The sequence below is a fragment of the Panthera onca genome, chromosome B4 (assembly GCF_046562875.1).
Source record: "Panthera onca isolate mPanOnc1 chromosome B4, mPanOnc1 haplotype 2, whole genome shotgun sequence".
Lineage (NCBI taxonomy): Eukaryota > Metazoa > Chordata > Mammalia > Carnivora > Felidae > Panthera > Panthera onca.
In genome coordinates, this window is record NC_138345.1 from 135,898,582 (window position 1) to 135,924,102 (window position 25,521).

The following is a 25,521-nucleotide window of genomic DNA, read 5'->3' on the forward strand; positions in this document are numbered from 1 at the left end:
ACCTTGTTTTTTTTTTTTTTTTTACTAGAATTTGTTACTTTAAAAATAGAACAAGGAATTAAAAACTACAGAGAGCGATGCTCCTCGATGCGCTCGGTGAAAACTGGGGGAGCACCTCTTACATGCCAGCTACGGCTCTGGGCATCGGGACGCGTCTAGGGGCTCAAACAGGCATCCCCAGAAGAACTTTCATCCCAGTGGGGCGAGGCCGGCTTGAGACAGAAGACATCGGGAACACTGCGCAGGGGGTCAGTGGAGACTGCGGAGCAGGACTGAGGACCCCGCCTGGGAGCAGGCTGCAATTCCCATGGGGAGGTGCAGGTACGCCTCTCGGGGAGAGAGGCACTCGAGCAGATATGGGTGTCACCCCCCATCCCCAGAGAGCTCTCCTGGGTTCAGGGGCAGAGACGCCTAGGCATTTGGCATTTTATTAGTTTTATTAGGTACTGTGTTGTTAAGAAACACAGCCACCAGGGGCGCCTGGGTGGCTCAGTCAGTTAAGAGTCTGACTCTTTTTTTTAAATGTATTTTTGACAGAGAGAAAGACAGAGCATGAGCGAGGGAGGGGCAGAGAGAGAGGGAGACACAGAATCCGAAGCAGGCTCCCGGCTCCGAGCTGTCAGCACAGAGCCGGACGCGGGGCTCGAACTCACTGATTGCGAGATCCTGACCTGAGCCGAAGTTGGACGCTTAACTGACTGAGCCACCCAGGCGGCCCAAGTGTCTGACTCTTGATTTCGGCTCAGGTCATGATCTTGCAGTTGGTGAGTTCGAGCCCCGCGTCGGGCTCTGCGCTGACAGCATGAAGCCTGCTTGGGATTCTTGGTCTCCCTCTCTCTCTGCCCCCTCCCCTGCTGGCTCTTTCTCTCTCACAATAAACTAAGAAAGAAAGAAAGAAAGAAAGAAAGAAAGAAAGAAAGAAAGAAAGAAAGAAAGAAAGAAAGAAAGAAAGAAAGAAAGAAAGAAAGAAAGAAAAAGAAAGGGAGGGAGGGAGGGAGGGAGGGAGGGAGGGAGGGAGGGAGGAAGGAAGGAAGGAAGGAAGAAAGAAGGAAACGCAGCCACCATTTGTGGGCGTCGATGGGCAAAGCTGGAGCTGTGTGGGCTTCATGTACGTTCTCCCACTGACTCTTCTCAACAACCCTGCAAGGGAGGTGGGTAACTATCTCCTCACGTTACAGACGAGGGACAAGAGTGCCGTCTGTAAAGTGGGCCCATCCAGGCCTGCCTCTCGCAGGGACAGAGGCGGCGCCTGGCCACAGCCCCTGCGGGAGGGCTGTTTTCCTTAGAGAACATGTTCAAGAATGTATGACTCCATCTGTCAAGAAAATTCTTCCCCGATGGGGGGGAAAAATACAAATATTGTTAAGGGACTAAAACAAGTGTAGAAACCTTTCAGCATGAACAATCTTGCACCTGGCCTTGGTGAACTGATTGTAAATTCCATGACCTCGGCTCACCCAGGTCTCTAAGAAGAGCGACATGCTCGTCTGGCAGGCTCGGGCTCGGGCTGGGCTGTGGGGTTCTTATTCAGGGAAGAGACTGTGCTATAAATTCCAAACCCGGAATCTTTGCCGGTAATTGTCTACCACCCCAGATATGTATTTGTGGAGACAGCAGTTCCTTGAGCATGCCTAGAAAAAAGAATCCACCCAGACAGGAGAGTCGGGGGGAAGCTGAGCGGGAGCGTGCAGGTCAGATGGGGACAGTGGCACTGACTTGGAAGCTACGTGGGTCATCATCTGCCCCCTTCCCTCCCTGGCCTCCAGTTTGGAGCTGGCCAACTGAGGACTGAGCTCGTTTGAGCCACGGATACAAATGAGCTGCGTTAACCGTTCGGCAAATGTATACCAACAGCGGCAACATTCTGGATTCCCTTACAGGTGTGTGCTGAATTCAGTCCCGCATTACAGAATGATTACTCGTCATCACAACTATTATATTCCACTTAATCCTTCAAAATGAAAGCAAATGAAGGTATAAAAAAATCAAAACATTTTTTGAGATACATATTTTTAGAAAATTGAGGCATTCAGCATTTCTTGGACTGGTTTCTAGGCAGTAATTACTTCCCTTGCAGAGTAAATATGCGCACAGAGTAAATGAGGGTTTCGGGCACAGATCACACCATACCGCTGAACTGAACGAGCGTGGGCCGACACTCTGGGACAGGCTGCCACTGCTCCGGGCCCGTGGCTGGCTCCTGGTCCGGACAACGAGTCAGAGTCTGAAGAGGGCACAGTCATGGCCAGTGGGATGGCCACAGAGCCCTCCCCGACACCACCTTGCCGGGCCCGGCTCTGCTGGTTTTGTTCACACACCTCCCGATCCGATTTTCGAACAGGCCATGGCTTCTGTGGCTGGTTCACTCTTTCTGCTCTGATTCAAATCTTCAACTCAGACTTGGGCAAAATAGAGCAAGGTGTGGAAAACAAGCATGAGTTTGAAAAAGGATTTTTCATAATTTTTTAAGATGTATTTCTGGCACGCCAAACAAGTTCTCTCAGATTTAAGAGGCAAATCAAAATTTCGGTCACTGTAACAGACCTGTCTCCTCATTTCTCATCCGAGGAGCTAGAAGATCCTGGAAACACCAGGAAGACTCACTGTCCCCAAATTTGAAAGCGGGCCATTCTGAAGGGCAAAGTTACTCGACAATTTTATAACCTGACGTCTTTGAGGAAACAGAAGTCGGTCATGCATTTTCATGAAATCAGGCTTGCCTTCTTTGGTCAGAAAGTGTGCTGGTGGCAGAGAGGGCAGGGTGAGTGTGAATCAGTTAACTGAGCTCGGGGATCTGAGAGACACTGTTTGGTGGCTCCCAGTTCTTTCCGCTGCGATCCACGTTTGCACAATAAACGGAAACTCAAGAAGAGGAAGAATGCGGCGTGAGCCCGCCGAGGATGTGAGATTTCTCTTGGAGCCTCATTACTCACAAGTGGCAGGAGGGAAGACACGAGTGGGTAATGAGGCCAGCCCTGTCTGGTAAAGATAAATTCCACTTTCTCATTAGTTTTATGGCATATTTGATTTATACCAATCTTAGTTTTACTAAGCATAGTTTTACTTCAAATCTCACAAATTCGATTCTCTTGCTTCAGGCTTCATAACTCAGTGAACTTGGGACCTCATTCAGAGGTGTGTTTGAACTGCTTTTCTCGTAAACCCCATTTAGCCATTACATTTCTTCCCTGTGCCCTTGGGGGTTCTTATTTCCTTTGGGGATTCTTCAGCAACAACCCATTCGCTCATTCCGGTGCCATTTGAGGTGGTGGTGGTGACAGAGAGCTGAAGTGACAGGCAACAGACAGAAACACAGATGAGAACAGCATGGAGCTAGAGTCCCAGCCTTGGTGGGTGCTGACGGGAGACCACCAGGGCCTGGGACTGATCAGGGACATCTGTCCCATGGCTTGATAGTTACATCGAATGCAGCAAAATTTTCTCCTGTTATAAATTAAAAAAATCTTTTTAATGTTTATTTATCTTTGAGAGAAAGAGAGACAGAGTGCGAGCGGGCAGAGGAGGGGCAGAGAGAGAGAGGGGGGCATAGAATCCGAAGCAGGCTCCAGGCTCCGAGCCGTCAGCACAGAGCCCGACGCAGGGCTCGAACTCACGGACCGCGAGATCAGGACCGGAGACAACATTGGACACTTAAGTGACTGAGCCACCCAGGCACCCCATCCTGTGTTATAATTTTTTTTAAGTAGTACATTAGTAACTGGTTTTAAACTTTGAAGATAGTAATATACAGTCCCATCATCCAAATACAACACACTACCCCTCGCACATCATCTTCTGGTCCTTGTGAACAGGCACCCACGTTTGACGTGGTTCCAGTCATGATACACTTACTGGTTAAAATGTCATTTCCAATCACCCTTTGATCACAAACATTTTCCAGTCTTCACGATGCTAACTGAACAGGCATGTAGTTTTTCATATTCCTGGGGCCATACTTTATAAGGCAGCAGCACGCTCACTGTGACTGGCAGGTGTCCCTTTTAGTTGTTGTTGAAGACACGCTAGAAATCGTATCTTCCAACCACTAAACGGTTGGCTTCTACTACATTATTTCTCTGGGATAAAGTTCCCCAAGTGGAAGTACTGAGCTAAGGAATATGTCTTGTTCATTCACTCATTCATTCATTCATCCATGCATCCATTCATTCATCCATCCATTCATTCATTCATCCATCCATTCATTCATGAATCCATTCATCCATCCATCCATCCATCCATTCATTCATCCATTCATTCATTCATCCATTCACCAACAGAGGTTCATGGGGTGTCTACGAGGAGTCAGGCAGTGTTCTGCACTACACGAAGACGGGCATGTCCTTCTGGAACTTGCCATCTGGTTGGGCGAGGGGTGGGTCCCGGGTGTGTAGGTTAGTAAACACCTGAAAAGTTCTCAAAGGTGACCTACAAAACAGGAATGATGTGAGGCCGTGACTGAAGACGGCTCACAGCTCTTTAACTCCTTTATAACTCTGCGACCTCGCACCCATTTCGAGAACCTACAGCAGCGAGGAGAATTTCATGACGACTTTGCCAGCACTGGGAGGTACCACTTCAAACCCACTTTGGCTGCAAGGGTACGCGTCGAACAGGTGGCCAGCTCACGGTCCCGCGATACTTACGCACTCACCTGGCCGGCGCGGCCCTGTCTGGGCTCTGCTGCGGCTGTCGGGCCTCCTCGTGCACCTGCTGTGGCTTCGTGAAATGGCCCATGAAGTTGAAGTAGTCCTCGGCATAGGGCCGATGAATGTCTGCCGAGTAGTTAATCCCCAATTTCTGTAAAAATTCTTGGTAAGTTATGTGTCCTCTTCCGTCGGTGTCATAGCTTCAGAAACAAACAGGACCCTTGTCAGTAGCCACCACGGTGTGTGGGTGCTCAGTGTTCTGACAATATCTGCACTGTTTGGGGGCAAGGTGGGGGCTCGTCTGGTTCCTCGCCACGCGGTGCGCCCTGCAGATGGGCAGCGCCGCTCAACGGGGGGAGCCGGAAATGCAGAGTCTCTGGGGTCACCCAGACCTGACCTGAATCTGCATTTAACAAGATCCCTAGGTGATTCACAGGCACATCAAACTAGGAAACCTCTTATCAACAGAACGATCACACCTCACGTGAGGTGAGCTTGGCCACCCCGAGAGGGCGTCCGAATTCATGCACTTGTCATGCTGTGAGAAAGATGTCCGTGGCCACAGAAAATGAAAATCAAGCTTTCCATTCATTCAGCAGTGTGTTTTTTTGTGTTTTTTTTTTTTTTTTTATTGAGCACCTACATGTAAGGACTATGTTAAGGTTTAGAAGAAAGTCCTTCAAAAAACATATTCAATCTTAAAACTCAAATAAATGAAGGCCATTTGATTCAAATTCCCCATTTTCTCTTTGAAGAGATGCCAATTACATACGACCAACGAGCGAGACCAGTAAGGAAAACAAGATAAGAATTATGCTACGTACCTTTTATGTCATTTTCTATTAGTGAGATGTTTCTGAATTATAATTCATTAAAAAAGGCGTAATGGAGGGTTTTTATCTCCCAGCATTATTCAAATAGAATAGAATTACTTCAATAAAAATTTTAAGGCAAATTGCCAATTTTCTTTTAAGGAAAAAAAAAAGCATTTATTTTTACCAAAAGATCTTGGTCCTCATCTAACCGATAAAAATGCCATTTGCGGATGTGAGTTTTTCCCAGACGAACTCAAGAGTTACAAGAATCAAGCCTATATTTAAACAGCGTTGTGGGCATAATCCTCTGGCAGGCTGTTTGGACGTTTGTCTGAGCATAAGGGCGGACGGCTTTCCTTTGTGAGGCCGAGCTTCCCTCTGCTCGTTAACTGACAAGACGAGGAAAAATCTGCCGAACCCCATGCTCGCTCGCCTCTGACACACGGAGACCTTTCCACCGGCTTCAGTTGAGCAGCAATGAAGGAGATGTATTTATTTACCTGACTCTCTTGTCCTCGAGGGGTGGGGTGGTGGGTGGGGGGTGAGGGGTGGGAAGTTCAGGCAAACACTCCATGCCCCTGTGCTAAATCCTTCCAGGCGTGGGAATGCTGTCCACCCTTCCCCAAGGCCAAGGGGGCTGTTCCCCCGAGGCGTCCACAGAACCGGAGGCCTCTCCCCCTCCCCACTCTTGCTTCTGTGCCCTACACTCTCGTAGCTTCCTTCCGCGGTGTCTGACTCTACCTGCCTTATCAGCACCCGGACCTACTTTTGTCATGTACTATCTTACAAAGGAAGGAGCTTCCCCGCCCCAGTGATCGTGAGGTGGCCCAGGGCAGAGAACTCCAAGTCAAACACAAGCTCCCAGGCCCGGAGACCCTGGCAAGGCGCTCAGCCGTTCTGGAGCTCTGTGCCCTCATCTGGGAACCGCCAAAGGCCTTCCCAGACCTAATGTCTCAGATCGGCACCCGGACCGCCCCTCCGACTAGATTCATGAAAGCCTCTGAGGCCTTTCCAGGTGTCTGTTATTAGTACAACCTTCGTACTTGCGACCCCCCCCCCCCCCCCCCGATACCATTCTACCTGCATTCAGTGGATTTTGTTTCTAAAACAAAACAAAGTGCCACACCACCAAAGGGGGCCGGTGGGGTATCTCCTTGCCAAGGCTGGTCCTGTGATTCTTGTAGGGTAGTGACGCTCAGACGGCACAAGGCCTCTAGCAAACAGCTCTTCCTGCTACTGGGGGTAAGATTCCGGCTGCAGAAAGGGCAGTGGAGTTTTCCATCGATGGACCTAGGGAGGGGTGCCACTCCTTGAGCCCCTAGGGTGATCCCAGGGCCGCGCGTCTCTCCCTGAACTGCATCAGGCCCGACCAGCCTTGGGCCAGCAGAGCGATAGAATAATGCAACTCTGGTCAAGACCCCCCTTGAATAAAGCCCCCAAGGGCTCCCCACTCCTGCAGGAGGGCTCCGGAAAGAATGGTGCGGAGACCACCCACTGACAAGCGACCCCTCTCTCCTCCTAAGTCGCAAGTGCTGTGTTTCCACCCGCCCCTGGATTCCTCTGGGGTCTGGTGAGGGTCGGTGGGTAAACGCTTAGACCAGGGCCTGGCACCCAGGGAGCACACGCCGGTGTCCTGTGGCTGCTTGACTCCCACAGGCTCAACCACGTCCTTCTTTTTGCCTCTGCATCTGTAGCACATGCCTTCCTCCCCTGCCAGACGGCAAGTTCCTCGAGGAGCAACCACGCCGTCTTTATCTTACAAACAGACTCCCAGCGCCCGGCAACAGGCCTCCCAAAGCTTCATTATCAATACTTGTCTGTTGAGCTAACGAAGGCAGGGGACGCGTGTTCCCCAGGAAGCGCTGCCATCCTGGCGTGTTGTGCACAAGAGACTACTGACAACAAACTCTGAATCGTGACACTTGAACTGAATGAAAAGACGCTTCTTAATTACTTCATTAATAAAGATCATAAACATTCTATTCTCATCGCAGGGGAACGGAAGACCAGATTGCACAATTGCGACTAAAATATTGTTGTGAACGTGAATAATAAGAGAGTTAATTCAGCTTACATAACCTCGCCCTTCATTATATAATCCTTTGTGTAACATTTTAAAAAATCAACTTGCCTATAAAGGTTGAATTTTAAAACGGTTCGGCAGCAGATGTGCTAGGAAAAATGTGCACATAAACAGAGGACCCATAAAAGCCTGCATTTGCATGTGGCAATGGCCACTAATTTATGATATGATCAGATTACCCTGCCCATTTATTGTACACACAGCAGTTCAGTCACACTCATGATTCGAATAGCTTCGCACTGATTGCTTTGCTGGAAAGTCTTAGTCCTTCGTGCTCAGTTTAGGTGCTCGACTCTTGCGTCAGTGACAGGTCTACCCCCTAACACCGACCCCAGAGTCAGGGGGTCTGGGGTAAGCCCCACTGACGACTCAGGCCAGGCAGCCTGGGACACACGGAATCCTCTCCGGTGTCGCCTGTGAGGGTGGTCTGATGGCCACGGCATTCAGCAAGTCCTGGTGGAATCACGGGTTCTGGAGCCATCTGGGGCCACGATCCCTCCTCTGTGCCCCCCAGCAAGTAGTGGTCTGGCCTTGGGTAAAGCCACGCCAGGGATGGGAAATGCACCCCTTCAAAGACCGCCCGCTGGAGTGCCAGACAACCTGAATCATAAATAGTTCTTCATGCTGAGCTAGGAGCCTATGTGGCCAGTCATCTCCAAGCGCTTCCAAAACTCCTTCCCTGCCATTGTGTCCCATTCAGTCTCCTCCTTCCTAATCTCTACAGACCTTGCTCATTGGACCCCTTCAAGTCCTTTCCCACCTTGGGGCCCTCCGTGTCCAGGTGTCCCACAGCCCGATGCTCCCAGGTTCCAGGCAGGAGGCTGCCGTGGCTGAGCCGATGCCGAGGACCCAGCTTCTTGGGAACCTGAGAGTCCGGGCTGCTCCCAGGGAGCTGGTACCTTTGGCACAGGCATCTTGGCACTGTCTCTTCTTTTGATGCCGGAATACCAATATATAACTTTCTACGAAATTATGAAATGTGCAAAAATGGGGCACCAGTGATCCCCAAAGCTTTCCATCAAGTCCACTTGGTCGGCTGGCTTTATACAACTAATCATCTCTACTGTTCATCCTGAGACTTGCTTTCCTGCTTTAGTCTTCTGTGAATTTTTACGGTGTGTTTTTTTCATGGTTGTTCAGCAAAGTCTGTTTTAGATCCAAAATAGATGAATTCTGTCTGGCGAAACGAGGCTAGAGAATGTACTCAGCATGGTGCGCATGTCCCACAGTGGGTTCTGGGCAGTCCTCTCGGTGGTCCCCGTGCTGGACAGGCTCTGCCGAGACAGGCAGGGCCTTCCTCTCCCGTCTCAGACCTGCCCCTCCCCCGGGCCCCGGGCCTCTGCTCACCGGCATGCCCTTCCCCACCCCTGGCTAATGACTGTTTATTAAGACTCAGCTCAGGTGTCCTCGCGTCTCCTGGGATCCCTCCCCTGAACACGCACGCGGCTCCCACCGCCCCGCCACCGCCACCGTCGCGTTCCTTGTCTGCCCTCCCTGCTGAGCTGTGAGCCGCCTGAGAGTGAGGGCTGCCTCATCTCTGGAACCCCAGAAGCTAGCACAAGGTCTACAACGCAGGAAGTTTCAGAAACTCCCTGCTTCATGATTGTTCAGATGAATGAAGGCATGAATGAAGACGCTTCCATCTTGTGATTTATTCCTAGCGGGCTCTCCAAAACCAAACACACTGCTCCTTACAGATCCTAATTTGGCTTCAGTTAGCAGGTTTCCTTTCACACCAGCCTCCTCCAGGCTCGAACATTTTGTTCCTTTAATCCCCGATAAGCCAGTCCACGGTATGGCTCGCTTAACTCCCAGGTGCTCCCCGATCTGTCCGGCCCCTGTGCCCGAGCAGGGCAGTGGACCAGCCCCAGGCCGCAGGCAGGAGGGTGTCACCTGGGGCTGAAGCCCGCCAAAGCCCGTGTGATCCTGTGGTTCCGCAGACGCCCCCCGCTGAGACAAGGCAGCCACAGGCTGGAAGCTGGCCAGATCCCCAAATCACCGCTTGGGAGAGAAGCGTCCAGAAGAGATGCTACATGTGCTATAGACGTAGGATGAGTAAGAAACAAAACGGAGAAACAAAACTTCGATGTGCTACGCCACTGCGATTTGGGGGTTAATTCATTAATTTACTTCCACAGCATAAACGAGACTCTCCAGACTCATCTGAGGCTCTAAACTAATGTACTTCACAGGTGCTTAATAAATGTTGAGTGAATAATGGATGCTATTTTTTTTTCCTTGTCTGTATTCTACCCTATTTTTAAATTTTGTATTTTTGAAAGAGCAGACGTTATTTGTCCGCTCACGTCCACCTACCCATGTCGGGGGGCTTTCCTATTCTGACAGTCGGACCCCCCGGGCTGACAGAGCATGTCACAGCGGTCCCAGCTCCCTCTGGGTGGGGGAGAACGCCCCTCCCATTGTTCGGGCGACCGCAGGAGGCTCCTGGTGCCTAAACAACCCATGGCTGGCCAGCCCCCTGTCGCCGGCTCAGCGCCTCCCGCCCTGTGGTCCAGAGCCGGACCAGGGGCGCGAAGCAGGGCGGGGAAACTGCCATTGCCAGCAAAGACCGAGCGGTTGAGAGGAACAGGCCAGAAGGGTGAGTGAGGGTGAGGACGACCAGCTGAGACCACGATGGGTGGAAAAGTCACACTACCAGGTCACCATTTATCATTACAGCTGCTTTGCTGTTGTCTTGTCTTTTCCTTTACGCTCTTCCGGATTTTCTGAGACTTCTAAAACGAGTGTTGCATTAACAGTGCAATCAGGAAAGAGTCTCAAATCTGTATCATCTTTTTGCGACCACTTTTTACCCTTATGTACGCCAGGTATTCCACATATATTATTTGGTCCCCGTTGCCATCCCATTTGATAGATGACTGAAGCCCGGAGAAGGCGAGCCACGGGCCCGGGGTCACACAGCTCAGTCTGGGGCACCACGGGACAAGGTGCAGCCCTCGCTAGACCACAGCCCTTAGCCGCAGGCTACCCAGCCACCTAGGTTGTCTTCCCAACTTCCGCAGGGGCATCTGATCTCCTCACACAGCCTCTCCCTCCGGGCCGCTAAGGCTCACTTCTCTTCCTAAATCTCCCTCACACCTGTCACTTCCTCCCCAGTCCTCCCTCCACTGCCAGGAAAGCTCACCACGTCCTCTCACTTGGCCCGCTGACCTCTGTGCCGCCCACCCAGTCTCCTGTAATTCATCCTCCCCACTGTGGCCAGAGTGATCTTTCTAGAACGCAGGGCTGCCTAGGTCTTTCCCTGCTAGCCACCTGGCCTTACGACAGCGTCCCTACCTCATCCTGCCCTTCGTAGTCCGGTCCAGCGGACGAGCAGGCCCGCTCTCCCGCACAGCCCAGGCTGCCTACGTCCCGGCCGCTCAGGTCAATCCGCGGTCCTGGGACGTGAATCCCTCCTTGGCCCGTCAGCTGGATGTTCACGCGGCGGCATTCAACCTCGTGCCCATCCTTCAGCACATCTTCCAAGTTACCCGCCGGCTGCTCCCGGGGAGGTGGGCCCGGGCAGAAGGCAGGAAGAGGGCAGTCCCGGCTGTGTCCGGTGCGCCTCCCGCCGTGGCCGTGGTTCCTGCTCCGCACAGTGGCTGAGATGCTAGCAGATTCGGAGGCAGCCTTGGGGTGAGATGCCTCCAGAAATGCCCCGTTTCCCGTTTGTCCTCCAGTCCCAGGTTAGAGAGCGGTTTCCTGATCTCTGGTTCGCTCCCTTCCTCTTCCTCTTCTAGCCCAGGGGGGCGGCAGCCTCTGGCCTGTAATACCACAATCCACCCCCCACCCCCCCGCCCAGGCTTCCGGTCCTTTGACCTCTTTGTCGTCCGTCACTGCCTTAAGCCCCACTTGGCCAGAAATAGTAGAGTGGTTTCTGCTTTCCTGCCCAGATACTGGTGTCTAACATCCCTGAAGTTTCCTTTGTCTCGAATGCCCCTCTTCCTCATCCCTCGGGGGTAGTTCCACCTGTGGCAGACGTCACCACTGAGTTCCCCTGTCACCGTTTCTTTTTGCCCGGGACACAACTCCAAGACCGCTTCTCCCAGCCTGCCCCGTAGCGGGCGCGGCCGCGTGAAAGGACTCTGGCCAACAGAACTCGGGGAAAGTGACGGCCGCGTTCCCAGGCCTGGTGTCACGACAGCTCCAGGGGGTGGTGGGGCTCCTGGTCCACGCAGCGGCTTGTGGGCAGACCCCCCCACGACGCCCACGCTAGATCAGGACACCCTTGTCAGTCACCGCGGCTGGCCTCCCCTGACCGACACGTGCAGCAAACTTAGCGGAGCAGAGCGAGGCCCAGAGAAGTTAAGTAACTTGACAGAGGCCCCGCAGCTGTGAGGACGGAGGCAGGAGCCATGGCCACCCGTCTGGCGGCGGGGCGCCCTCCCTTTGGGTCCCTCAGCACCCGTGGCGGGCAGTCGGCGGACAAATGCAGAAGCAGTTCTGACTTCATCAGTTGTCAGGGCAGACGTGTGTACGTTTAATCAACGTATAAAGAAACTTGAGCCGGAAGCGGCAGGGAGTGTCTCACTCCCACTGAGACGGACACGTGCTCTATCCCCCCTTCAGGAAGACGAGTGAGCGTGCCCTTCTTCTCCCCCTCGAGGGGGACACTTGGCCCCAACACCCCTCTTTCCCGTGGCCCACACCCAGCCCGGGAACTCGTCCCGCCCCACTGGGATGGAGACGACAGTCTCTGGGCCCACCCATCCCTTCTCTGAACGTTCCCTGACCCATCTTCCTGAAGCGTGGCTGGGTGATCAGCCTTCGCTAGTCCCGAACGCCCGGCTGATATAATGCCTGAAGACCAGGGCTTTGGGGCCCTGGTGGCCCCACCCCTCCTTTCTCACCCTGGGAGCCCTTGGCCAGCACTCATGGAATGTCTCACCGACATCCCATGGGTGAGGGGATCCCCCTTCTCCCTGACCCCCGGGAGCTATTTCAACCTCCCTCCGACCGCGACAGCTTCCTGTTCCTCCACACACCCTCCCCGCCCCCACCTGCCGCTCCTGCTTTTACTCCCTCTTTCCTCCACACGTTCCCTCCTCTGGCATTTATCATGGCGACACTGTGCCCCCGCATATGGGCGACTGCTTGTATCCCCTGACAGGTCCTCGAGTATTGAGACCACACAGTCGTCTTTGGATCATCCAAAAGACTGGGGAGCCCAATCTTCTGGTTACTCAGTGGGACCCACTCATTTAATCTACTGAAAGAGAATATGAATAAGGAGAGCCTCAATTGGCCCTGTGTTGGAGCTGATCTAAAAAAGAATAAGGATTTTATAAGAACTTCAAGTTGCTTTTCTAAATTAGACACAAAACAGCCCACCTCATTCTAAACTCGGCCAACATTTCAGCCTTCCACTTTGAACAGATGAAAAGCTAAAAAATTACATGAGCTGCTCCGTGCGCCTGCCCCTGGGGGGATGCACAATAGTGTGCACCGTCCTGCGGGGACGGGAGCGGCAACCAACACACGACGAGGACGGAGGTAATTCAAAGATGGATCTGGAACTCGGAAATTGACCGCATTGTTAGTGCACCCGGAAACTCAGGCCCCCACGCAGGGGATACTGCAACTGGGGGCCTGATTCAAGAACAGCTGAATCTAAAATACTTTTTGAAAAATGTAACCGATATTAGATATTATTTTCCGTCTAAGACACCCTCGGGAAACTACCCCAAGTTGCCAAAAGTTTGGTTATTTTCTTTCAACGAATTCCTTATCTACAAAAAACAGTTGTGCGACATTGATTTCCGTCTACAGGCGATGGGGAGAGACTGCTTCTCCCCACACCCGTGGCAGGACTGTCTGCTGAGCTAGTTGCGTTAGGATTGCGTTTGGGGAGTGACGTCGCTTTCTAAAGTGATATAAGGATGGGCTTGAACTCCTGGTTCCCTGGAAATGCAAACATCTTAAGTCTGGTATCGATGATGAGGGTTTACCCTGATTCTCCATGTTCCCGGAGACCAGCCTCTATGGGGCGGAAGGGCAGCAGACAGACACAACCAGAGGAAACCATTCCTAGCTGAGCACCTTGCCCCCTAGCACAGAGCAAGGCTGGTGCTGAATTTGCAGCAGCCGGCAACCTGGGACCCTCGGGATGGAAGGGGGTCGACTGGTGGATGCCACTTACCTCATCCAGAGCTTTTCAAATTCCCTCGGTGTTAGAGGAATATCAAAACCGTACAGCGCGTTCTTTATATCCCGCCGCCGAAGAATGCCGTTGCCCTCACTGTCGGTTTCTATAAAATTCTACAATATTACAAGACGACAATTAGTAACCTACACAGTGTGTTCGTGGTAGTTTAGAGGATTGTCCACAGCCAATACCTGGAACAACAGAAGACGTGTCTCTCCCCTTTCTACCTGCTTAATTACTTTTCAGTCAAAGCTCCAGATACCCTCGCCGTTTCGGTAAAGAAGGTGACCGAGCAAAACGCAAACAATTGTCATGAACTGGAAGGGGCTGGTTTCTGGGTGATGAGTGGTCTCAGGTGTATGACCCGGCCAACAACTTGGGCTCAAGAGCTATTAGAAATGAGGGTCCCAGAGCCTGGGGATTGAGACAGTAGCCCACGCTGCTGGAGGTGGTCATCTTGACAACGCAGCAGACTTGGTCCTCTGGTTGTAAGACAGGGATGAGGCACGCGAGACCCCAGCTCTGATGACGCGATGATACGGTAGCTTTATTTTTTTAAGTTTAATTATTTATGTTGGGGGGGAGGGGCAGAGAGAGAGGAAGAGAGAGACTCGAAAGCAGGCTCCACGCCTCTGAGCAGAGCCCGACGTGGGGCTCGAACTCACGAACCGTGAGATCGTGACCTGAGCCGAAATCAAGAGCCGCACGCTTAACCCGCCGAGCCACCCAGGCGCCCCAATACGGTACCTTTTTAATGTCCCCGAGGGATGCAAAAGGTATCTGGGGAATTTTCGGCCTGTTAAGAGGGCCACAGACCAGCAGGTAATGTGTGGCACTCGGCACTGACTTAAACTGTTTGGAAGTAATAGCTCCTCTGACCCTCTTCCTCACAACACCGTGAGGTAGATGCAGGAGCACGTCTAGAAAGTCCTCTGCAAGCATCACAATCCATGGTGAAGGCAGAGACATTCCCTTTAAGACCAGGAACAGGCAAGGTCTCCGCTGCCCTCTTTTCCACGTCGTACTGGAGGTATCAGCCAGGGTAGTCAAGCAAGAAAAAGGAATAAAAGGTAAAAAACAGGACAGGAAGAAATACAGCTGTCGTTATTCACAGATGACGTGGCTGGATACGTAGGAAAGATCCACAAATGAATTACTATGCTAAGAGAATTTAGCAAGAAATCTGGATTTCAGGTCAATAGGCAAGACCATTCATGTTCTTACATATCAGGCACAGAGAACAAATTTTAAAAAATATTTATAATAGCATCAAAAATAGAAAGTCTTAGGAATAAACCTTTTTCTAAGTTTATTTATTTTGAGAAAGAGAGAGAGAGAGAGAGGGAGGGAGAGAACAAGTCGGGGAGGGACAGAGAGAAGGAGAGAGAGAATCCCAAGTGCACTCTATGCTGACAGGTTTAAACTCACAAACCATGAGATCTTGACCCGAGCCAAAGTCAGACACTCAACTGACTGAGCCACACAGGTGCCCCATCCCAGGGAATAAACCTTACGAGTGATCGTAAGACCGCTACACAGAAAAGTATAAAAATTTATCGAAAGATATTTAAAGATATCAGAATAAATGGAGACACACCATGCTTGTGAACTGGAAGACTCAAAATTGTAACGACGGCATTTCTCTCCAAACGCTTTGTTGCCTTGTGGAATTTGACAAACTGATTCGTAAACTCTCAAAGGACAGGAGGAGGGACTTCCCTACCAGCTGATCAGGACATATTACCGAGTTACTGTGATTACAGTGATGTGGTAAAGGTGCCAAGACAGACAAACTGACCCGGGGAACAGAGTGAGGAGCCCAGAGACACCCGCAGGCCTCGAGGCAGGACAGCGGTGATGCCATACGTCAGGGGGAGAAGGATGGGCTTTACGGGGGCTAGACAACCGGGTCTCCATATGGAAGAGTGGGAGTGAACCCCTGTCTCCCAACACATAGGTGACACGTGGTGTGGATTTCAAGACCAGGATGGGAAAGGCTTCACTGGAGAGCTGCTGAAAAGTCTTCATGACTTCAGATGAAACACAGATTCTTGGGCGAGACCTACAGGAAATGTTAACACATTTCACATTTGACTCTATCAACAAGAAGAACCCGGGGCGCCTGGACGGTTCAGTCAGTCAGGTGTTGGACTTCGGCTCGGGTCACGATCTCACGGTTCGTGGGCTCGACCCCCGCGTCGGGCTCTGTGCTGACAGCTCGGATCCAGATTCTGTGTCTCCTTCTCTCTCTGCCCCTCCCGCTTACTCCCTGGTCTCTGTCTCTTAAAAGCGAATAAACATTTAAAAAAATGTTTTTAACAAACTTATATTTACCAAAAGATATCGTATGAAAAGGGTGCAAACACAGAACACAAACTGGGATTAGTGACTCGCACCATTGACAAAAGACTAGCAGCCAAACCGGGGTACGAGTTCCTATCGACCAATGAGAAATCACCAGAGAGCCCAGTGAGAAAACCAACGAGCAGGCCCTTCATGGAGAAAGGGAACCTGCCTCAGGAATAAACGAAAAGATACTCACCGCTCACGAGTAACCAACACACGCTACCTAAAACTAGAATGACACGCTGTTACGCATCCACTAGGGAGGAGGAAGCGGAGTCTGACAGCACCGAGGGCCACACGGTAGAGCTGAGCGGCTGTGTCTGAAGCCCCTGCCTCACAAAGCCAAGGCCGGTCACTGCCTGGCCCTTGATGCAAAGTGTGTGCGGCGCTAAGACATTGAGAGTGTTCTCCTCCTTCGTCTGGATGGCGGGTTACACGGTGGGATACAACTTGGGATACGCGGTGACTACCTTAAACGTACCTAAGCTACGCATGTATATTATTATTGTACGTATTACTACATACACTATATGCATTCATGCATATTATACACATACAAATACACACGTTATATATATATAATATATATAATATGTATTACTATTACATTGCACTGTAGAGTGACAACTTGAAAAATGAGCTTTAAAAAAAGCTCCTTCAATTATAATACAATTCTTTAGCACTCTTATTGGTGCTTATACCACAAGTCTCTTGGGAACAGAGACCGTGTCTTTTTTTTTTTTTTTTTTGGTCGCTGTGTCTTTAATATCTTGCAACGGTGCATAGTTAATTCATAATAATGTTTGCTGAAGAAATCGATGACCTTATTTTCCAAACATACTTAAACGGAAGTGAGCCTGTTAAGCTGCCCAGAATAGGCCGACTGCGGGTGCGTCCAAGAGATCGGCTGGTGGTGTCCTTGGCCGAGCCCGGCTGAGTGGCCAGCCGGGGACCCTCGCTGAGGACAGCTAGAGGACGCAGTACCTGACTTGTTCAAGTTCCAAATGCAGTTTTACTGGGACCACATCCTTTCCGACATTCGCGGGTCTTTTTGGCGAACCCACAGAAGTGCCCAGAGAGGAGACAAATGCCACGTGTCTGCCACGACCCAGAAGGGAAGGGCAAGGCTGTGCTGGATGGTAGGAGAACACCCGCCTCGTCACCAGGCGTCTGTCATTAATGCGTCTTATCTATGCGTCACCCTACTTTCTGCAGGTTGGGGATTCAGAACGAATCCCAAAAAGCTTTAGAGCTTTTTTCAAGATAAATTGAGAGAGTGGGAGAAATGTCCGATCGAATACTAATAAAACACACAGGGGCACGCAGTCCCGCGGGGGGGCCGAGAGAGGTGTGAGGCCCGGCACGAAGTGACGCTTGACCCCCTACAAAGTGGCTCCACATGCCCCTGCTGATTCCTCTTCCTCCGTAAGCCTCCAAGTCTTCTTCCCTTCCCACACTTCCACCAGGCTCCCTTCTAGAAGAGACGGACCCGAGGCTGCTGGCTTAGCAGCAGAGCGCTCCAGGGTCCCCACACCTCCCCTAAACACACTTGGGGTTCTGCAGAACATCAGGGATAAAGATGGTTATGAGAGGCCACGGGAATCGGTGTGGAGAGGAGGGGCGCCTGGGGGGCTCAGTCGGTTGAGCTCAGGTCATGATCTCACAGTTTTGTGAGTTCGAGCCCCACATCAGGTTCTGTGCTGGCAGCACGGAGCCTGCTTGGGATTCTCTCTCTCCTCTCTCTCTCCCCCCGTCCCACTCTCCCTCTCTCTAAATAAAAACAAAAACAAAGTATGGAGAGGTAAGTGCAGAGGACGTGCTCAAGGGAGTGAACACAGATAGAGAGGGTCACCGAGCCCGAGAGGGGGCAGGTCCAGACAGGGAGTGGAGGAGGCCCGACAGAGCCGTGGCAGGGCCAGGGGAGGAAGCATTCCAGGAAGTACGGATGCAACAAGGCAGAAACAAAGGCCTCCGGCAGCCTGTTCACTTTCCCCACGGCGCCCACCTGCTTTGTTAATAAGCTGCCTTTGTTTCTTAACCGCCACCTCTCCTGGTCTGTGAGCTCCGAAGGCTGGAAGAAGATGGGTCTTCGTTACCACCGAACCCCCAGCACAAACCCACGTACCCCGGAGATGTGCTGCGCGACATTCATCAGAGCAGGGCAGGACGAATCCAGGAAGGACCTGGAAGGGGCCGTGGGAGCCCCTGGGTCCACGGAGGGCAGCATCAGCAGAGGGGGCATTATAGGGGCAGGAGGAAGAGTGGACAGAAATAGCAGGGAGGAGGGGAGAGGCAGGCCCAGAGAAGCTGGGGTGCAGGGTGTGGAGGATGATGTCACGCAGTGAGCTCGGCCCTCTCCCGGCTGCCATGCCCATGTGGTCGCAGAGTACAGCCCAGGGCTGGCCCCGCACTCCCGCAGGGCGGCTCGGGAGGGCCAGCCCTACCCGTGGGAGCGGGAGGACTCCGTGTGATTTGCCACCCTGAGCCGCACCGTCAACTCTGACGGCAGGGGCCTGGGGAGAGGCAGCCCAGGGGCGGCACAGGACTGACAAGACAGAACTTCACATCGGACACACGCCAAGAGAGGCAAACATCCAAAGAAAATGACCAGATGAAACAAAGCGGAGGCGTTCTTCACAACAATGTGAAAATCCTTCCGGGAGCGTCGGCTTGGCTCCATCGGTTAAGCGTCCGACCCGATTTCGTCTCAGGTCATGATCTCGCGGTTCGTGGGATCAATCGAGAGCCCCACGTCGGGCTCTGCGCTGACAGTGCGGGACCTGCTTAGGATTCTTGCTTTCTCTGACCCTCCCCTACGCGTGCTCTCTTTCTCTCTCAAAGTAAATAAACTTAAAAAAAAAAAAAAAGAAAATTCTTCCACAGTGCGGTTTTAAAGACATTTCCTAAGGTGAAGGTGTTGTGTCCTTGTTGCGTTATGAAATGATCACCCACTCCTGGACGAACTCAGTCCCGCAGGCTCCGTTCTACTGTCCTGTGGGTACAACTGTCATTAGATTATGCGCCCATCTCAACACCAAATTGGTTTACACGATTGCCCATCTACAGCATTCACCTTCAAAATGTGCTTTCTATCGTTTTGGAAGACAGGAAGAAATCCCACCTACCCAGAAATGCAGGTTTTGAATGGGGTAAAAATAATATGACGGGGTTCTTTTTTTTTTTTTTTTCTTTAAAATTTTTAATTCATATCAAACCTGAGATACATCTAGGAATTTCTGTCCACATAACTCCTACAAATACTCCTTTTTCTAAACATCAGTTGACCTCGGATGGGAGAATTTATGCTGAAAAAGTACTTTAGGAATAAAAGGAGTCACCAGTTGGGTATAGAACATTGTTTTCCCATCTCAGCGACGGGATCTAAACAGCTTGATTATCCCAATGATCTGAGAACACTGAAATAGATTTCCTTTCCTTTTAAGGAAATAATCGTTTTCTTACCTTAGATAAGTCTGACCATCTGGTTTTTGCTTTGGTAGCAAGATACTGATGAGCCTGCTCACAAGCTAGTTCTGAATCTGCGACCTTCTGTTTTGGTCTTAAAAGAAAAATAAATAAATAAATAAGTAAATAAGTAAATAAATAAATAAATAACTGTGTTTAAATTTAATGGACTCATTAATCTCCCAAGGGGTTCCCCATCCCCGTTTGTTTCAAAGATACCGTTAAAGTCTGTTATTTCACATCTGGTCTAACTTAATTCTCAAAATACAGTCTTATTTCCCCAGCTGCATGTTAGGGAAGTCTTCTTAAATTTTATAAGTCCTTGTTTATTTTCAGATAAATGCTGTTCAACTTTCTCTGCCACTCACAAAACAAACAGGGCTCATTTCTTCTCAGAAGGGGAAAAAAAACACCATAGAACAGTGAAGCCTCTTCAGAAGAAAACCACCACAAACTTTTATTTCTGAATTGGCGAATCGGAATAATAATGCAGACTAAGAAACGGTTCAGGAACACGGGGCGGGGGTGGGGGGGGGGGCATCGCTTTCTCGGTCCCAGCTACTGTTCAAAGGTTGGGCTCAAGTATGTAAAATGATCAAAATTCTGTTTATTTCCTCCTAGGATGATGGACGCCAAAGACACTTTAAAAAAATGCCCCACGCTTAACACCGTGGCTAAGCCCTGGATTCCTCCACTCGAAGGACGGGGGCGGATAAAATCTGTAAAACCCCTCCCCACTTCTTTTTCTGTAATTGCTCTGCTCCTCGGAGCACCTATCCCTCCCTTTCTGGCAACTTGAGCTGTTTTCCACATCCAGATCTGCATCTGAAATATTTTCCCTGCAGATATCAGGGCGCTCAGCACATTCCCCTGGCAAAACTGACCATATCCACATCACCCGACAGTTTCCTGAAATGGGACCACATCTGAGACCCCCACCTGGAACCTGCTCTTACTCACAGGCATGTTGGGTGCTAAGCGCATCTTGCCACCGGACCGAGGCCCATAGAGACCCCAATATAAATTTCTCCTGAAGGGTCCCCAGAAGACCAGTGTGGGGGATGGACAGCAGGCAAGCCCCACAGAGCCCCTTTAAAGAAGCATTATTTACGCTTCTGCAAATGAACCGCATATAAGAAAAAAAGTCTAAGGTCAACCAGTATGCTGCCAGTTGAGAAAATGCAGGGATTTGTGTGTTGCAAACAATGGAGGTCAAAGGCTTACACAATCCCCCTAGAAGGGCCGCTTTGAACGTGACCCTCTGTATGTGACACTCAGGTCGGCAGCACCGTGTGGGTTTCTCAGGTGCTGATGGCCACCACGAGGTCAGTGACCAGCGGGTGCTGAGCACAGCCAGTCAAGTGACACATGCCGGCATTACCATCCCACTCTGCGAAAGAGGAAGCTGTGTTTTCGGGAAATTAACCAACCTGCCAGATGACACAGCCAGGACCTGGAAACCATTCAGACTCAGGTCTCCGATGTCATGGCTAGCCTTTCACGTGACCATCTGGTTTTTATCTGAAGCTACAGGTTTGCTGCCCCTGTAAGTTCACTCTTCGTAGGAAAAGATCCCTGAAATATTACAATTCACAGAGGTGAGGGACACCTCTGGTTTTTACGCACCGGGGGTCTTCTTTCCACTTAGCATTTCTGTTTCTGTTCAACAAACGCAGCATTGCCCAGTGCGTGGCTGGAGCGCCGGGCTCGGTGTGAAGGCTGGAAAAGTGGAGCTGCGGCTCCCGCCCACCAGACAAGGCTCCCCTGGAAGTTCCACCCTGGCACGCATTTCAGAAGCAGACGGCAAGCCAGGTCACGGCAACCCGAATCAACAAAGCAAGCGGCAATCAGTGTTCTTCATGTGGCTTCTTCAAATCCCTTCCAACACGCTCTGCTGCCCCCGGACAGCTGTCCTGGACCGCTCCTCAAGTTCCTTGATGACTGACGGTGCCCAGAGCCCCCGAGTCACCAGGTGCATTGGTATCCATGATTACACCCAAAACCTACACTGGGCTATACTGGGCCACATAGCGTCTTATTTTAAGCAGCTCTTCTTTGGCGAATTACGTAAACTGTGACCCCCACAGTTTGGCGAGCACAAACTCCTACATTGCTACCGTTGAACCAGACCAAATGAGGGCTTTCCCAGTTTCATTTTCCCTCCTGGAAAATGTCAGCTCATGGGGGTACACGGTAAACTATGGCGGGCACGCCTCCCTTTATTAAGAGCCCACCCCGATCTTTAAATTCACCAATTACTTCTATATTGCTGAATCCAGGGGTCTTCGCTGACTTGTGTGTTCCATGTGCCCCTATTAACCATCTCTCCCCTCTCTGGTTGCCTTCATCATGCTGCGCTTTAAGGGACACCACGTGTTGGAATACCAATCCTGGGGCCGGGTGAACGTGTGCCTTCGGTGAGTGTGGTTTTCCCTCCCCACCTGGCTCCCCCAAACCTTGACCACTCCTCTCTCTTTCCACCCCAAAGTTTATTTACTCTTCTGAAAGGTCATCCCTTCTCATGTCCCCAGCCATGCCTTCCTGCCATTTATCCACACATCTGTACCGCTGGGGCTGTAATCTCCTCACCTACTTTTCTGTTCCATCTCTCTCCAACTGACTACTGGACTTCACAGAATCATGGAATTTCCAGGGTGGAAAGGGATCCAAAGGTCAACCAATCTAATCCTCTGTCACTAGTTCACCACTAAACGTTTGGGAAGGTTGGGGGGACTAGGTTGCATTTTCACAATTATTGCTTAAGAGGACTGTACGTCCTAATAATGATGCCTAGTCCCCTGTCTTCACCTTAAGTTCCTCCTAAATCCAACCTGCACCCACAGGACTCACCTGAACTCCCCCCAAAGGATAGAGATTCTGAGGGGCATGTTCTGTGTCTGCAAAGTCAGCGAACCCAAACTGATCTCGCTATCTAAACACATATCTGAACGGCCTCCACCAACCCAATTTCTTTTCTAGGCGTAAGTCTTGAATGTTTTCTCAGTGAGCCAGGCTCAAACCAGGGACACCTATGATTTTCCCACCCATTTCTCCCCGTCCCATTTTATATACTTGTCTCCTCAAGAGATCAGAAGGTTTTTCTATGGCCTTTTCCAAAAGTTACTGATTGCCTCTATTGCCTGACTCTTTAGATCTTGATAGTCAGGGAGACCCAGCCTTGTTATCAGCCAGTCTGTCCGATGCAAACATATATGACCTCTTACTCTGTGCTGCTCTGGGTTCTGTAGACACACTGACCAGCGATGTGGACAGAGCCCACATCCTCAAGGCGCTCATACCATGATTGTGGGAACTTACAGCAACATGTGGAAAATGAATGAATCAGATAACTTGGGATATGAATGTGACCAAGAGTGATGGGTGAGAGGGGACGCTTCAGCTAAGAAGGCCAGGGAGCGGCTCTCTGAGGCATGAGTGGTGATGAGGCAGCTGTGTGATCACAGGGACCAGCACTCCAGGCAGGGCAAGAGTCCTTGTCCCTCTTGTCCAGCTAAGATGGAGAAGGTACACACTGCACCCTCTCTCCCCCACTGATTACAACTAAAAGCTCTCGACAGAATACAAGAAGTAATTCTGAGGACACCAAAAAGTAAATAATAGAAAGATGATGGAGGGGTGCCTCGGTGGCTCAGTTGGTGAAGCGTCCGACTTCGCCTCAGGTCATGATCTCGCGGCTCGTGGGTTCAAGCCCCATGTCAAGCTCTGTGCTGACACCTCGGAGCCTGGAGCTTGCTTTGGGTTCTGTGCCTCTCTCTCTCTCTGCCCCTCCCCTGCTCACACTCTGCCTCTCTCTCAAAAATAAGTAAACATTAAAAAAAAAAAAGAAGGATGATGGAGAGGGAAATCAAAACTTGAAGAATGACTGATATGAGTTTCATGGGTTCTTTATCGCCCATATTCCCAGCTTAGGCTTAAGGACAGTCCTACTTCTGGAACTATGCAGCGGGCATGGGCCAAAAAAGCTCCACAAGAAAGCCTGTATTTCGGACCAAAGAACCAGAAAGGATAGCCCTGAAGTACAAAGTATGTGGGGGATATAATGCCCCCTTTGTCTCTTTTCACCCTCCCTGTTCTGATCCAAAGACCCTGAGTTACACACCTACACTTTTGTGACATAGCCAGCAACAGTAGTGGCCAAGTAAGTGCCTAAAACTAAAACTCTTCCCTTTCACCAGAAGGCACACTCTGTGCTCAAGGAACACTGAAGGTATCCACATTATTGTTTTCCTCTCACTGTGTTGCACTGGGGGTAGGCCCAGTCATAGGAAGTACATAACCATACAGATAGGCCCAAACCTAAGGGTTTCCAGCAAGAAGGCCAAAAAAAAAAAAAAAAAAAAGAGAGAGAGAGAGAGAAAACAGGTGGGTGGGGGGACTCTCTGGGGGCTGGAAAGTATGGGGAGAAATCATACGAGAGGGCTGAAAAACAGGATGCCTAAATCTGTGCGGGAAGTTCCAGATTCACTTCTGCTGTGCTCTTGTGTGAAACTAATCCAAAGCAGCACAACAGAAGCTCTGAGAACTTCACTACTGTGTACTGAAGACTTGCTCCCACCACAACTCCCCACCTGGGGGGCTGCACACATGGGCTGGCCTCATAGTGCTGCAGTGACCTTGAAACTCAACTGACATAGAAACCACAGAAGGCAGGTTAGGACTTGCAGTCTGAACCTAACTGGATTGACTGTTTGCTTACAAAATAAATAAAACACAAATCAACACACAACTGAGGATTTTAACTGGGCCAGAGTATCATAATATAATACTTAAAAAGCCCATGATACAATCCAAAATAACTCAATATACAGAGAACCAGGAAAATCTCAACAATTTTCAAGGTAAAAGACAACAGACTCCACGATGACCCAGCTGTTGAAATTATAATATTTTAAAGCAGCTATTAGAAACATGAAGTAAAAGTAAATGTCCTCAAAATACGTGGAAAGGCAGATAATCTGAGCCAAGAAATAGAAGGCTGGGGGAAGACAAGAACCAAATGAAAACTTTAGAAATGAAAAATACAAATGAAATAAAATTTTTACTGGATTGGCTCAATGACAGAATGCAGATGACAGAGGAATGAGTCAGTGAACCTGAAGACAGATGAACAGAATTAATCCAATCTGATCAATGGGGAAAAAAAGAGAAGAATATAGCTTCAGGGATTAATACAGGGACCAGGGGTACAAAATCAACAAGTCTACATTCATGTCATTGGGATACCACAAGAGGCGGATGGAGGCAGAGATTGATACCAAAATAAAAATTTTTTTAAACGTGAGGAAATAATAGCTGGACCCTTCCCAAAGTCGATGAAGAACATAAATTTACAAATTCAAGAAGTTCAGTAAACCCAAAGAATGATAAACAAAGAAAGTCATGCCCAAACACATCATACTAAAACTGATGAAAACCAAAGATAAAGAAAAAACATCCTGAAAGTAACCTGAGGAAAATGACACAGGCCATCTAGGGGGCAAGACCATTTGAATTCCTGCAGACTTCTCACCACAAACCATGAAGGCCTGAAAACAACGGAGTAACATTTTTAAAGTGCTGTGAAAAGAACTGTTAACCCAGAATTCTATACCCAGCAAAAATGTCTGTTAGGAATGAAGGAGCAAGAGAAATTTTCTCAGTGAAGGAAAACTAAGACAACCTGTCTCCGGTAGACATGCTCTAAAAGACCTGCTGAAGAAAGCTTCTCTGAGGAAGGAACATGAGAGCAGAGAGAAACAGAACTTCAGAAATAAGGGAAGAGAAGCAGAAATGGCAAGTATAAACACACTCTTTTTCTCGGTTTCAAAATTCATGAAGCACAAATGGATAGAACTGGAAAGAGGTATAGACAAGTGCTTAACTATTGTTGGGGACTTCATCACTCCTCTCTAGGAAGTAATAGAACAAACAAATAAGCAAGAACACTGAAGACCTGAACACTATCAACTAACTTGATCTCATCGGCACACTCCACCCAACGACAGCCAAATACACGTTCTC

General features: G+C 50.1%; 1 protein-coding gene across 9 annotated transcripts in view; it reads right to left on the minus strand.

The window, feature by feature from the left end:
- Positions 1 to 25,521, minus strand: part of EFCAB6 (EF-hand calcium binding domain 6) — a 244,332-nt gene that overhangs the window by 52,464 nt on the left and 166,347 nt on the right. For all 9 annotated transcript variants that reach the window (XM_078449363.2, XM_078449359.2, XM_078449361.2 and 6 more), the window contains 3 exons: positions 19,498 to 19,594; positions 13,684 to 13,802; positions 4,652 to 4,846 (listed from right to left, as the gene is read on the minus strand). In XM_078449363.2, coding sequence (XP_078305489.2) covers positions 4,652 to 4,846; positions 13,684 to 13,802; positions 19,498 to 19,594 — 411 coding nt within the window. The remainder of the gene's footprint in view (positions 1 to 4,651; positions 4,847 to 13,683; positions 13,803 to 19,497; positions 19,595 to 25,521) is intronic.